The sequence below is a fragment of the Natator depressus genome, chromosome 13 (genome assembly GCF_965152275.1).
Source record: "Natator depressus isolate rNatDep1 chromosome 13, rNatDep2.hap1, whole genome shotgun sequence".
Lineage (NCBI taxonomy): Eukaryota > Metazoa > Chordata > Testudines > Cheloniidae > Natator > Natator depressus.
In genome coordinates, this window is record NC_134246.1 from 30,515,260 (window position 1) to 30,530,644 (window position 15,385).

The 15,385-nt window shown below is 46.5% G+C and overlaps 1 protein-coding gene across 2 annotated transcripts in view; it reads left to right on the forward strand.

Annotated features, from left to right (window-relative positions):
• NDRG3 (NDRG family member 3) overlaps nt 1-15,385 on the forward strand; it is a 118,395-nt gene that overhangs the window by 67,477 nt on the left and 35,533 nt on the right. For both annotated transcript variants that reach the window (XM_074970375.1, XM_074970374.1), the window contains exon 2: nt 11,464-11,569. In XM_074970375.1, coding sequence (XP_074826476.1) covers nt 11,464-11,569 — 106 coding nt within the window. The remainder of the gene's footprint in view (nt 1-11,463; nt 11,570-15,385) is intronic.

Consider the following 15,385-nt stretch of genomic DNA (forward strand, 5'->3'; position numbering starts at 1 on the left):
GCCTGTCCAAGTATACTGTTACACTTGTCTTGCCAGAGTTTATGCTCCTTTCTATTTTCCTCAGTCGCATTTGACTTCCAATTTTTAAAGGATGACTCTAACCACCTCTTTTACTCTGTTGTTTAGCCATGGTGGCATTTTTTAAAATATTTAGGGTATACGTTTAATTTGAACCTCTATTAGGTGTTTTTAAAATGTTTCCCTGCAGCTTGCAGGCATTTCCTTCTTATGATCACTTGATTATCACGACAAAAGTTTTTTTCTCCTGCTGATAATAGCTCATCTTAACTAATTAGCCTCTCACAATTTATATGGTAACTTCCAACTTATCTGTGTGTGTGTGTGTGTGTATATATATATATATATATATATCTTATATATGTTCCATTCTATGCATCCGATGAAGTGGGCTGTAGCCCACGAAAGCTTATGCTCTAATAAATTTGTTAGTCTCTAAGGTGCCACAAGTACTCCTGTTCTTTTTACGGATACAGACTAACACGGCTGCTACTCTGAAACCTTCTTATGACTGTTTGTTTAACTAGCTTCCTCATTTTTGTGTAGTTCTCTTTCTGAAGTTAAATACGACTGTGGTGGGCTTCGTCAGTATTACTTTTACACATGTGCACACACAGACTTGGTCACTATTACCAAGCGGTTCAGCTATATTCACCTCTTGGACCAGATCTTGTGCTCCACTTCAGACTAATTCAAGAATTGCCTCTCACCTTGTGGGTTCCAGGACTAGCTGCTTCATATCCTGGTCATGTGGTCAGTAGTATATTTCTATTGCTATACTCTTATTATGTAAGCATGGAATTTCTATCCATAGAGATGCCATGGTACAGTTTGATTCATTTAAGATTTGAACTGTTTGACTGTCAAATTCTAAAAGTGATTCCAATCTAAGTATGACCACTTTCCCTCAAATAGCTGCTAAATGTACATCTTATGTAGGCTCAGGTCATTTGAATTATCCCTCAGGGACTTGGCTCTTCTTTGCCTGGCCATATCCATGAATTAGAGGAGCCAGAGCTTCATGCTTTAAAAAGTTGTTGTGTATAACAATTGTTCTGGAGTGATTAGATGGAGTTTTTCAGTTCTCTCTCAGAATGCTGACAATTTGACTTGTGTGCAAAGAAACTGGAAATGTGGTAGAATATGAAGTCATCATTGCTGGTACAACATCAAAAATGTAGGGGCTAGGGCAGAAAGAGGGAGGAGCAAACTTGGTTGAGTGTTTAGACATTGAAAAAGAAATTTGGACCCTTACCTCCCTAGCTGAAAGGTTACTGTTAACCTGCATGTATAAATATAGGACTTGGACTGGTCTGTATAAATGGCTAATGACAGCTCAAGGAGAATTAGTGAAGAACTGAGGAAAAAGCAGAGGGCAGCAAGGATAATAAAGGGTCTCCAGGGCTATAAATGAGGGTTTTATTACTTGGAAAAAGAGGAATGTTCCAAGATTAAGGTGCGCATAATCAAAGGGGTCTAGAGGAGCTGTATGAACAACTATTGGAAATAAGTAAAGGAGTACTTGTGGCACCTTAGAGACTAACCAATTTATTTGAGCATAAGCTTTCATGAGCCACAGCTCACTTCATCGGATGTGGCTCAAAAACAGGGTGTGGAACAAAGGCAAGCACTGTGCAGGAGAAACATTTTTCTGCAGAAGATAAAAATTGAGGAAGAGCCTCTCCAAGGCTGCAGCAGTGTGAATGCTGAGTAAATGACTAAGATGCAAGGAAATGAGTAGGCTTCTGAGTATCTTGCTCAGTCTGCAAACACTAGTTTTCACCTTGTGTCCCGTCTCCACTCCCAGATCCCCTTTGGAAGGAACTTCCTTCTTGGCTTCTCATATCCATAAGACCTGCTTACTCAAGTCTGTAAGGGAGAGTAAGCAGCCCTTTGGAAGACTAACCCAGTTTGTTACAGCTTTGAACCTACACGCTCTCTGAAGAACAGGCTTCCCAAGGCACATAGTCTCTGCTAGGCTGGCAGTCAGAGACAAGTAGTGTTGTAGCTGACAAGCAGGATATGAGAGACAAGGTAGGTGAGGTAATATCTTTTACTGAGAGAAGTATACATTTTCCCAGATGTAACTTTTACATGTTTTGCATCATAGCTTGATAACTGTATTAAAGAATTGTCCCTGTGAGAGATGTGACAAGTCTAATGTAATTTGTAAAGGCAGGAGTGTGACAAATCATGGAGCTGATAAATTAGAAGCACTGGATTGGTTATGATGAATGAAAAAGGACTTGCAGCAGCAGAGCCCAAAGTTTTGTTCCAGAGTGGCTGACTCTGGAAAGTAATTATCTCCTTTCAGGTGGTGTGTGGGAGATTCTGTTTCCGTGATACATGAGAATGTTAAAGCGGGTGCATTGCAAGAGGCTAGTGAGTGTTTCAGGCCTCTGATTCTGAGTGAGGAACAGCACTCTGAGGGCTTGTCTGCACAGAAACTGGAGTTAAAATAACTAAGAGGGTTGTAATTCACAATCCTGGTGGTGTTCTATCCTGGTGGTGTTCTGTGGGTGTACGCACTTCTTTCAGAATAAGAGCACTCTATTTCGGTATAATTTAAATAAAAATTTTACCTTTCTATTTAGGGCACTCTTATTCTGAAATAGCTTGTACATGCATGCTTTTGGCTCCTGTTTCCACATAAGCAAGCCCTCAGTGGGAGCTTGTTAATGCTCTGGCAGGATAATGGAGCTTCCACTTATTATCAGCAGCGAGGATCTGATTTACTGAGGACTTGTTTGAGTTTGAGGATGTCTGCAAGAGGGTATTTGCATCCCCTGCCCCTGTAGGACTTTCCTGTCCCCCTGCTCAGGGCTCCAGGCCCCTTGTCAATTATGTATCCACCAGGTGACTTTGTCTTGATGCTTGTGTAACCCATTTCCAGAGAGTGCAGATCTAGCCAAGTCTCCAAGAAGCCTTTGGGAAGGAAAAACTGGTTTAGGAGGAGTTTCCTGAGAGAGTCATCTGTGTGCAAATGCAAGTGTAGGGAGCAATTGCCCAGGACATGTACTGAGCCATACAAAGAGAAATGTATGTGTAGATCATTCCATACGAACCTGTTGCTTCGGCTGCACCCTGCTTTCTGCAGAGCTCTTCCTTTTCACTTGAGTGTTTCTCTCACTTTTGGACACTTCTCTTTGCTGTCATATTGAATGTACTCTAAGGTTAATGTTATAACCTAGCTTGTTGGTTGCTGGTCACTTAGATGACCGGGAGGAAGTGGGATACGAGAACCAACTTTCCCTCAGAGTGCAGTTCCAGGCTATATGTGTTATATTGTTTGACATACTAGTGTCTGCTTCTGTGTGAGCACACAAGTCAGTGTGCTGAGCAAAAAAAGTCTGCAGTTCCTTTCCAAGGGGTCTTCAGGTTGCGTAGGAGACAGAACCATACCTGTTAGTCACTGGCACTGCTCTTGAAGGACCCACTGGGTCTGTCTGCCTCTTCAGTTGCAGGCAGGCGATACTAGACCCCACTACCCTTTGAGGAGATGATCTGTATGGTTCTCAGCCTGCTGCATACTAAATATTGGGCCTTGGGAAGCCTGCTGCCCAGCGTGGATAGGTTTAAAGTTGTGAAGCGCTGGATTAGTCTTCTAAAGAGCTGCCGGCTGGCTCATAAACTTTAATTTTATTTATTGTTTGTTTTTTTTGGAATTTAAATCACTTTTATTTAATGCTAGGCAGTGGGAACAATAGGAGAGTAGGAAGTGAACTGTTACCAGGCTAACATCAGTGTTTTGTTGTTGTTAATCACCGTTATTGCAGTAGCATCTAGCGTCTGAAATTGGGGGGAAGCTAGGTGCTGTATGAGAGAGCCCAGAAAGCTACATCGACAAGGCCAAGAGAGGGAGTATTATCTGCATTTTACAGGTGACACTAGTCTCTCTCCAAGTTGTTCCTGAGCCTTTCACTGCTCCACCAGCAAGTCAGAGCAGCCATCAGATGTGGCTTCCCACCCCAGATGCAGCCTTCTAGTGCGTTTTCAGTTGGAGGAACCCAAGCAAAGAAGTGTTCAGGCTGTGCATGGCGTTGGTTGTGTAGGAGACTCTGAGAAGATGCCTCTTCATGGTCTGTGGCACCCGGGAGAACTTTTGCCTAAAGAGTCCACTCTGCACCAGCTGCACTCCTTGTCTGTGTAGCAGCAGATCTAGGCCAGGCAGGAGGACTGGGAATCCAACAGTAATGAGATTTCCAAGGTGGCATTAAAGCCTTTTGCCTGGCCGGCCGCCAGAGCAGTCACTCTAAGGTGTCAAAAAGAAAAGGAGTACTTGTGGCACCTTAGAGACTAACCAATTTATTTGAGCATGAGCTTTCGTGAGCTACAGCTCACTTCATCGGATGCATACTGTGGAAACTGCAGAAGACATTATATACACAGAGACCATGAAACAATACCTCCTCCCACCCCACTCTCCTGCTGGTAATAGCTTATCTAAAGTGATCATCAAGTTGGGCCATTTCCAGCACAAATCCAGGTTTTCTCACCCTCCGCCGCACCCCCCCCCCCACATGGTCTCTGTGTATATAATGTCTTCTGCAGTTTCCACAGTATGCATCCGATGAAGTGAGCTGTAGCTCACGAAAGCTCATCCTCAAATAAATTGGTTAGTCTCTAAGGTGCCACAAGTACTCCTTTTCTTTTTGCGAATACAGACTAACATGGCTGTTACTCTGAAACCTGTCTAAGGTGTCAGAGCACAGTGGCGTGGAGCATTCTGCTGAATGGGAGAGAGCTTTCACGGGTCCTGTCAGCATTCCCTTCCTACTAGTGTCTGGCCCAAAGGACATCCTCCTTCAGAGGAGAGTAAGCCAGCTGCAGGGAGTAAACTCTCCTGATATAAGGGCACTCTGTCACCTTCTGCTGTCCTCTCAAAATCCATTCAGCTCCTGTAACCTTCACCCACTCTGGCTCTGCTTTCAGATCATCAGCAGCCGGAGAGTGTAAAATCCTGGGGGCAGGACCCTTTATTCTGTTGCAGGATGGAAGTGGGGGGTGATCAGATTTGTGTACAATCTAATTTTTCTTGGTCTTGTGCTCTACATACTTCCTTTCCAGAATTTCAGCTAGCAGGGCGTAGCCTGCAGTGCATCTGCTGATAGTCCAGCCCCTCTTTTCGTTATCCAGGCTGCCTGGATAAGGGCTAATCCTTCATTAGACAGGACTGATGAGAACATACAGGATTTTTGCACTTTGTGAGACTGTTCCAACCACTTGTGTTGCGGGGGAGTGCCCTGAACAGGACTAATAGGGCAGCAGGAGGAGAGTGGGGCAATGGATTTTCTTGATGCAGCTCTGCAGAGAGATTAAGCTGGAATAAAATCTTTCTGGCTCTGTGCTGATTTACGTCTTCTCTATTGTTGCTAGGGCATTAGCTCAGGGAGGAGGGAGAGCACTATGCCGACATCATGGAAATGACCTGCCAGACTGTCTGTGTCTTGCAGGGCAGCTTCTGGCTTATGAGTTGCTTCCTCTCATGTTGAAGTTAAATTCAGAATAAAAATCGCAGCTCATCCCCAATTCCCTAGTAGCAATCAGGAGGGGATGCGTTCCCTTGTTAGTTCTTTTAACTTAGGTATTGTTTTATCCATATATCATACCTGGGTGAGTGGGAAATGGCAGAACCATTGTGAGGATTTGAGGCCTTGTCTACGCCATAGAGTTTTGTCGACAGAAGTCTGCTTTTGTCAACAAAACAGTGGAGGTGTACACACTACAGTGCTCCTTCTGCCATCAAAACTCTCCTGCTTTGCCAACAGAATAAAACTACCTTGCCAAGAGGCGTAGAGCTTTTTGCAGCAAAGTTATATCGACAAAGTATCAGTGAAGATACTGTGTTTGCTTATGTTGCTGTAAATGGCCTCCAGGAGGTGTCCCACAATGCCAGTCCTGATTGCTCAGGTCAGCAGTTTGAACTCCACTGCCCTGCACCCAGGTACACAGGCATCCGCCCCTCCTCCTTTAAAGGCCTGGGGATTTTTGAAATTCCACTTCCTGTTTGGTCAGCATGGAGATCTCACATTGCATTTTCCCAGCTGACCATGGCAGCTCCATGCAGCAAACACTCTCTTGCCTGGAGCACACCTGAGCTGTTGGATCTGCTGGAACTGTGGGGAGAGGAGGCTGTGCAGTCCCAGTTCCACTCCAGCCATAGGAACTTCAATACCTGGGCTGATTTCTCGTGGCATATTGGATAAGGGCTACAAATGGGACACGCATCAGTGCCGTGCAAAGATAAAGGAGCTGAGGCAAATGTACCAGAAGGCAAGGGAGTCAAACCATCCCCCTGGTGCTGCGCCAAAGACCTGCTGCTTCTATTAGGATATGGATGCCATTATCGGCAGTGACCCCACATCCACCACCAAGAGCTCTGTGGATACTTCAGCGGGGCTAGAGACAGCAAACAGCAGACTAAACCGCAAGGATGAAGTCATGGATAAGGAGGTCAAATTGGAGGATGATGGGGAGCCCACGGCAGGGTCATCCGATGGCGCAGTGAGTCAGGACCTCTTTTTCCACTCCGGAGGGGTCTCGCCAGTCCCAGTAGTCCGTCTCTGGCATGTTGACGCAGGAGAGGAGAGCTCTGGTAAGTGATCTTTTTGAGTTGATGCTGCTTGGTTATATGAGGTAGAGCTGTCCTTTGCTTTGTATATTCTAGAATTGGGTGATGGGATAGAAGTGTACAAGACTAGCTGTGTTTGAGTGTGCTCCACCTTCCTTTGTGCAGCTAAGCAGTGTGGTGGAACAGTGTGTTAATGCACACTGAGATTTCAGGGGAATCCTCCAGAGAGATCTCTAGGAAACTTTCCTGGAGGTACTTGCCAATCTTCTGCTGAAGGATACTCCGCAGAGCTCCTTTCTTCCTTCCCCCATTGTAGGAAATTTCCTGCACCCATCGGCAGTCATTTGTACAGGGACCAAAGCAGCTCACAGGCAAACAGCATAGGGACCTGGTCTGAAGCCGGATGCATGCAGGAGATCCCCGTTTGCATCCTTGCTTATCCTCAGGAGCGAGATATAGGCATCAATGACCCCTGCCTGTGGAAAATGGTGGCAGAATTTACAATAGTGTCCCTAATCACCTGCAAGTGATCCCCTTAAAAAACCTGCTAGACCCTGTGCCCCATCTTGAGCGTCCCCCTGCCTGGGCTGAACTCACCATGTTGAGGGCATTCACCGATCTGTGTGCTTGCAAAGGGACAGTGAGAAACTGATTCATATTTAAAAAGGTGCATCTTACTATAATAATTTGCTGCTGTTCGTGCACTAACAATCATGCTCTGTTTATTATTTCTTGTGATCATGCAGATGTGGCCTTCAGGGGAACCCCATACACACCAGCAGAGTGTTTCCACCAGATAAGGAAGCAACCAAGGAGAAGCAAGGAGGACATGTTTCAAGAGATGCTCCAATCCTCAGAGGCTGAAAAACAGGAATGCAGGGCGTGGAGAGAGACTTGATAATTTTATTTTAATACAGACAGGACAGAAAGGAGAGTCAGGAGTGAATATTAATGGGCCAGGAGTGGATGATAAAAGTGATGGAGGAGCAGATGGAGACGTTGAAGTTTCTAATCACACTGCAGGCTGAATTCATGTGTTCTCAGCCCCCTCTGCAGCTGATACAGAACTGCTTTCCATGCCTTCCCCAAACACCCCACCAGGGCCATCCTTAGGATTTATGGGGTCCTATGCAATATTATTAAACTGGTGCCCCTATGCCTGATGGCAGCCCGGGCTCACATTTGTGTTTTAGATAAGGATGGTCTTTTGAAGGATTTATTTAAAAAACTATGTCTGAAGATCCAAGCATTTAAGGCTAAAGATGAATACTCAGATTGTGCATCTAAAAACTATGCAAGGATTGTTTAGAGATGTGATTTTATAATCTTCACCAACACACTAATGAAATATTTTTAAAGCAAATTTTAAACTAAGGTCCTGTAGACTAACATGTTCTAAGTAAATATTACAGTCATGCACAACTGTTTTTGTAAGTAAATTCAGAAACTGACAGTATATAACTGGAGGTTTGCAAATTCCTGTTAAATGGCTTCATTACCACTTGAATGACTCTTTAACAGTTTCAGGGTTTTGCTAATAGGTCTGGCAGCCTGTAGGAATGGTCAGAACAGGGATAGGAAGAGGTGGGAGGTTGGACATTAAGGCCTAGGGGTGACCCAAATTTTCAGGTGCCCTACGCAGCTACGTATGCCTAAGGACGGCCCTGCTCCCCACATACATTCCTTGCAACTTCCGAGCCCGTCTCAGTACCCCATTCACTCTACCCCTTCAGACAGCTTCCAAAATTATAACTGGACTTAACACAGCTATCGGAGTGTACGCTGCCCTTCATTGTTATCTCCCTCTCCATCGAGCCTTTTGTGTGTGGTGTTAATTGGTATTTAACAAAAACATACTCTGAAAGATAGCCAATCTTTGTTTGTCTCCTACACACAGGTTGCTGCTGGCATTAATACACAGTTGCAATTTTATCATTTGCTGACTACAAATGACAGTCAGAAATCATTAAAATTTTCATGCAAGGCAGCAGGTTAACAAAGCATGGCAGAGTGCTGTATAGAAAGACACATTACTGGTGCACATTGTCAAAATGTTGCCTCAAAGCCTCCCTGATTCGAACAGCTCCCTTTTGTCCCCCTCTGATAGCCCTGGTATCAGGCGATCCGCCTCTGCGCACCACCCCAGGGGAAACTTTTCACCCTTAGCCTCCTGCTAAAGGCACATTCTACAGTCATTCTGCACCTGCTCAGCCTATTGAAGCGCTCCTTGCTGCTGTCCAGGTTTCCTGTGTAAGGCTTCATGAGCCATGGAAGTAAGGGGTATGCTGGGACTCCCAGGATTACTGTGGGCATTTCAACATCCCCCATTGGAATCTTCTGGTCAGGCAAGAAAGTCCCTGCTTGCAGCGTTCTGTACAGACCGGTGTTCCTGAAGATGCTTGCGTCATGCACCTTCCCGGACAATCCCACATTGATGTCAGCGAAACACCCACAGTGATTCACACGCTCCTGCAATACCATAGAGAAGTAGCCCTTCCTATTGATGTACTCCATTGCAAGATGGTCCAAGGCCAAAATTGGGATATGCCTGCCATCTATCACCCCTCCTTAGTTTGGGAATCCCATTGCTGCAAAGCCATCCACTGTTTCACACACATTGCCAAGAGTCACAGTCCTTTGTAGCAGGATGTGATTAATGGCCCTGCACACTTGCATTAATACAGCCCCAGTGGTAAACTTCCCCACTGCAACCTGATTCACAACCCCCGGCTAGAAGTCTGGGGTCGCCAGCTTCCACACGTTGATTGCCACACCCTTCTCCACGAAGAGGGCAGCTCTCATTTGGGTGTCCTTGCCCTGCAGGGCTGGGGCGAGCTCCTCACGCAATTCCAGGAAGGTGGCTTTGCGCATCCAAAAGTTCACGCATAACAATGTGATCCCACCACTCAGTGCTTGTTTCCTGAACCCAGAAGTGGTGGTCCACCCTGTGCAGCTGCTCTGTGAATGTCAAAAGTAATCTGGTGGTGTTTGTTTCCATGGCATGCAGCAGGTCAGGCATCTGAGTCCTGTTCAGATTGGGAGCTCATGATATACTGCATGACCAGCCACAAGGTGTTCAAAGCAGTGACCACAGCAGCAGAGAGCAGAGTAGGATCCTATGCTTTCAGACAGAGGTGGCAGGTGCACAGTAAACAGGGGCTGTGGAAAAATGCCATGAAACACAGTCGGAAGCTCGTGAAATGATGGGATGCAAAAAACTGCACCATGGGCTGTTGACCCCATGCTCATGATGCACTGCAATCCACCCTGCCTTCCCCCAACTCCTAGCTGCAGAAGGTGGTGAGTAGCACAGTGGGATAGATACCGACAATGCACTGCTCTCACTGTCAATGCGAAAGCGCCAACTGTGGGCCCGCTCTGCTGACACAAGGAGGGTTGTGTGAACATGCAGAAGCGATGTAATTATAGCCGTTTCTGATCGTCGGCGTAACTTGCGTCGACAAAACTCTGTGGTATTGACAAGGCCTTACTTACGTGTGTGCTACAGGAACTGTTTTACTTGAGCATGAAAAGAATCTGCTGCAAGCAGACCCAGAGTAAGCTCCTGCGTCCATGCACGGAGAGACTGAATTCACAGCTTGATCGCAAGCCTCCTCATAGCAAACCAGAAATACAGGATGATGAACTCTGGGGTGGGCAAGGGGAGTGATCCAATTTAGAACTGTGAGAGAGACCACAGTGAGCTGTAATCATCATTTTAGCTTCTTGCTCATCCAGTAGATTGGTCAGATGCAGGGAGGCACATCTGTGTAATATGATGAAATGCCAAATGGGCAGCCATTCTGTTTGCAGTGTACGTTTTCCAGCCACACTGAGCTCTTCAGGTCTGGGAAAGGTACTCCTAGCATCACAGCAAAATGCCCAATGGAACAGATTGTTTAGCATGAATAGTTAGCACATATTGTGAGGGACCATTCAAGATAGAGTGACCCGTTAACACCTCTGCAGGACAAAAAGAGGGCTGTTGAAGGAAATAGGAAATTGACAGAACATAAAAACACCCTGTCACTTGTGGGTGAACACTTTTTTCACAAACCGATCACTCTGTCTGACCTGCCGGTCGTTATCCTGAAAGGACGCCTGCACAGTCCTTTCAAAAGATGAGCCTGCAAGCTTAAATGCATAACTCTGCTAGACTCTAAAACTCATGGACTGAACAGACGCTGGATTTATGGCTTATTAAATAAATGTGTTAGTCTCTAAGGTGCCACAAGTACTCCTTTTCTTTTTGCGTCTACTCTTGGTGGGTCAGGTCTTGGCTAAGCTGAATAGTGTAGGAGTGCCATTGGAAATGGTGACGGCATTCATCAGAGACTGCTGGGACTTAATCCCAGATCAGCCACAACTGGAACTGTGTCTGCTCCATTATCCCTTCTAAGTGCTGGTTCTCAGCTGGTTTTTGTTGAGTGGAGCAGTCTTAAAGCACCAGTGCCACTAAAAGAGCAGATCCATACAACACACTCAGGGCCGCAATCTTCCTGCTAGGTTAAATTCTGTGGTGTTGCACAAGTGGGAAGCTCTACAGCATCCGAGCTCTGTGCCCTGCACATCTCCTGCGTGAGAACTGATGGAGTGTGTGTGCGGGGAGGCCAGTGTGTTGCACAGGTTTCAGCTCGTGAGAGATTCCTAGCAGGGGTTCCCTGCAGTGTGTGGAGGTCTCTCAGTGTGTGACTCAACCAAGCTGCTTTCCCCACTGTGTTGTAGATGTACCATGTTGCACTGGGAACAAGGCCAGGCGGTTTCAGGATTAGCATGTCCTAGTAGCTGTGCTGTAAGCATAGCCATCGGTCACAGTGGGGAGCATCCTTTTGAAATGTCATCATCTCTAACCCTGTCCTCTCCTTCTGTTCCAGGGTCACTGATTTGCCACTCTGCAGACTACACGACTCTACACCCGTTACCATGGATGAACTGCAGGATGTGCAGCTGACAGAGATCAAACCTCTTCTGAACGATAAGGTAATGCTTACTGCCCCTCCGCTCTCACTCGCTGGACTCACGGTAACTCTGGGTCCACTCGCAGCCAGCCAGGAATGCCGGGGGCCAGACTCCCCAGTCACAGAGTGAACGAGCTTAAATGCTTAGAAATGGCAATTGCTCTCCACTCCCCAAAGACCATTAAGGAGCAGCACTGATAGGCTCTGATGAGGACCCCATCCAACTCTGCCAATGTGATGCAGCCTATGCTATGAAGTCCTGTGGGTGGGGGTGGAAATTGTGTGGCAGGTGGCATCACTAAAACCTTGGGCTGTAAGAGGTTTCTAGCAGGGCCATCCTGGTGATAGAAATTATAGGAGATACCGGTTTCTCTCCCATGACGTGGTGCCATGACTTCCTTACCTGCCTATTGTATGCAATGTAGCTTTAGCATGTTGGTCTCAAGATATTAGAGAGATAAGATGGGTGATGTAATTTGTTTTACGGGACCAGCTTCTGAATGGTCCCTTACAATATGTGCTAACTACTTATGCTAAACACTCTGTTCCACCTTGTATTTAGCTGTGAGACTGGGAATACCCTTCCTAGACCTGAAGAAGAGCTCTGTGTGGCTCGAAAGCTTGTCTCTCTCACCAACAGAAGTTGGTCCCATAAAAGATGTTACCTCACCCACCTGCCTACTGGCTTTCAAAGTCTGCTGTCTACACGAGATTGATGACAGGGGAACCTCACCTGGCATTCCAACTGGATTCTGCAGAGCATTGCTGTAGCCCTCTTAAAACAAAGTAGTGCAGTACTGGGGCACTTGGGAAAAGCTACAAAAGCGCAGCAAGTATTTAATCTTTTCATGCTATCGTCTTTGATGAGGGCACTGAACTGGCCTGTGCTGTTAAGGAAACTCTGGCCCAGTTAATGCTACGCTGCAGTGAAGCTATGACTGTCCAGGACATGCACTCGCCTGGGCTTCCCCAGTAAGATCTGGGAATCTATCATCTCAGATACTGATTGGTAGGTGGAAATTTCAGATCCCTTCTCATTTGAGTGACAGGCAGCAGAGCTAATCACCAAGCTGAGATTCTTGCCCTAGCACCTCCCAGCTCTTCAATGCTTAGTAAATAGCCAAATGTAGGCCCCCCAGCTTGGTTGTTCCAGCAATTGCATGGATATCCACTGCTGGGCCAGAGAATGATCCAGCTCACCTGTGAGGGCCTCTCTTCCTCATTGCATTGAAGGAGAGCGCTATCCCCCCTCACCCCACTAATTCAGATCTTGTGGCACTATGGGAGTACTTGGTGCATCCTTCAAACTACAGTGGCAGATCAGCCACCTAATTCACTTTAGTTAGTTGGTCAAAAGGTTACAGGAGCTACCATCAGAGTGAGGAAAAAAAGGGTGGAACAGGCAGCTCCATGCCTGACAGTGCTCCAGAGCCATGTCCAGTCAGGAGCTTGTCATTCTGCCAGGAATTGGAATGAGAAGCAAATGGCATCTGTCCCCTTGAGAATCTTCTCATCGGCCCAGTTTCTGTGTTGCCTTTTCCTCTGCTCCCTCCCCCATGGGTGGCCTCGGTGGAAAGAATGCTGATGTTTATCCAAGAATGAAACATCTTGATGAGGTCACGTCTCTCAGAAAGGCAAATCGGAGCCTCATTAGTGCTTGAAACTCTTCCAGAGCTGGTAGGGAAATGTACACCTTCTCTCCAAGACCAGTAAATGGAGCGTACAAAGCAGGCCACTTTCATTCAGCATGTCAGGTTTTGCAGAGAACGAAGAGCTGATGCTATTGCGCATGCAGATCTTCGATGGCTAAGCTGACATCACCTCCAAGACCAGGACCTCGCATGCCAGTGTGAACACAGCTGCCCAAAATGTGCTTAATGTGCACAAAGTTCCCAGGGTGTGTTTCTCTAGAGCTTCTCCTGAATGGGGGGTGTTGGATGGCTTTTTTTGGTCTTCTGCCAGATGGGGGAAGGTACTAAAGGCTAGAGAGTGGCAACTTAACACTCAAACTGCATGTGAAAATGGCAGAGCTGCCTGGAAAATGGGGAAACCCCCCCTCTGTGAATTTCTTGCCGAACTGAAAGGACCACAGTTTCTTTTGCATCAACCCTAAAAGTAACAAACCATTATAACGCGTGTGATGATTCAAAGATAAGCACACTTCTGTTCCAATGTAAACTTTGGCCTGTGGTGATTGCACACCTCAGCTCTCCTGCAGCAGCATGAGGCTGCGGGAAATGAAAGCCACTAGATTGATCAGTCTGTTCTCGTTGTCCACGCTCAGTGAAATTAAAGCCGTGAAGAGCATTACTGGAGAGAAATTCAACTTGAAACGTGTCAAACCTACAGTAGTTGTAACATAAACAAAAAAAACTTCTGTTTGAAAAATAACACTTTATTGATGGGATTGTTCCTTCAGGTCCCTTACCCCTGTTCCTTGGGGTGCTGGGTGCAACAGAATACCGAGGCTATGTTTACACGCTGCTTTGGAGCACGGGGAACCAGCTTCCAACCATTGTCAACAAGCTAGGGATAGTGGGGGCATGCGCTCAGGCTCTAAAAATAGCTGTGTAGACAGCTCTTTGAAACTGTGGCTCAGGCTGGAGCTTGGGCTCTGAAGTATAGGAAGGGGGATGGGCTTCAGATAAACAAATAACTAATGTCAAGAACTCAAAGGTTAGAAAATGCCTGATCTTAAGTTTCCTGTGCACCTTTAATTCAGCCCCCTTGTGCATATGCATTATGGCACTCTTGAGTTACGTGGCCAGGTAATGTTTTTCCCACATGACCCCTGCCTCATTTGGTGCACCGGATGCAATTATGTCCTTCTATCATCGTTCATGTGGCCCTTCCCTTATTTATTGCACATTATGCCAACCCTTATACTGGAGATAAAATTATTCATTTTCTCATGCGCTTTTATATGGTGCTTATCGCCTTAGTATTGGAGTGCTTGGATTTCTCTGCACAGCACTCCTGTCAGACCAGGTGGTGGTCTCGTCGTGTGTTCATGGTACCTTACATTCAGAGCACGGCTCCTGGTGACTCACATTGCAGCCACGAGTGCTCAGCGCTTCTGCAAATTAGGTTCTAGGCGTCTCAAGTTGGGCATCCAGAAAATGAGGCATATGCACTTGGTAACTTTGTGGCAGAGACAGGGATCGAATCCAGTTCTCCAGGGTAGCATTCAACTGCCTTAAGCATGAGACCATCCTTTCCCTTCCTGCAATCCCCTGCATCAGTCACTACACCGTTTCTGATTTCTACAACAAACAAGATAGTCTCCTTCATCCACAACCCTGATTCATCCCCAGAGCAGGTCCGTCTTGTGCACTGAATGTGGCAGGGATCCTGTGGAGAAGTAGCAGGTGATCATGTAATTCAGTGGTCTCCAACATGGTGCCTGTGGGTGCCATGGCGCCCGCCGGGGCGTTTTTGTGCGCCCGCAGGACACGCCGCCGGAGAACCTGCCGCCGAGAAGCGTTGCCGTTTCTCGGCAGCATTTCGGCGGCACCACTTCTTGCTGCTGCTGCTTTTCAGCGGCATTTCCGCAGCCGGTTCTCCAGCAGCAGCATTTCGGCGGCGGAGTGTCCGGGGCCCGCCACAGCCTTCTGGCACATTGCTATTCCCACAGAAAGGTTGGGGACCACTGATGTAATTAGTCTGTAACATAATACATATGTACAAGGGGATTGAATTAAAGTTACACAGTCTTAATTCTGGCATTCCTGTCCTGAGTGCTTGATTTTGCAAATGTTTGTATTTAATATTGGTGGGAGGAGGGCTTGCATGTAATTTTCCAAGGTTTTTAAAAGAGTAAACTGAGAAAACTCCATCA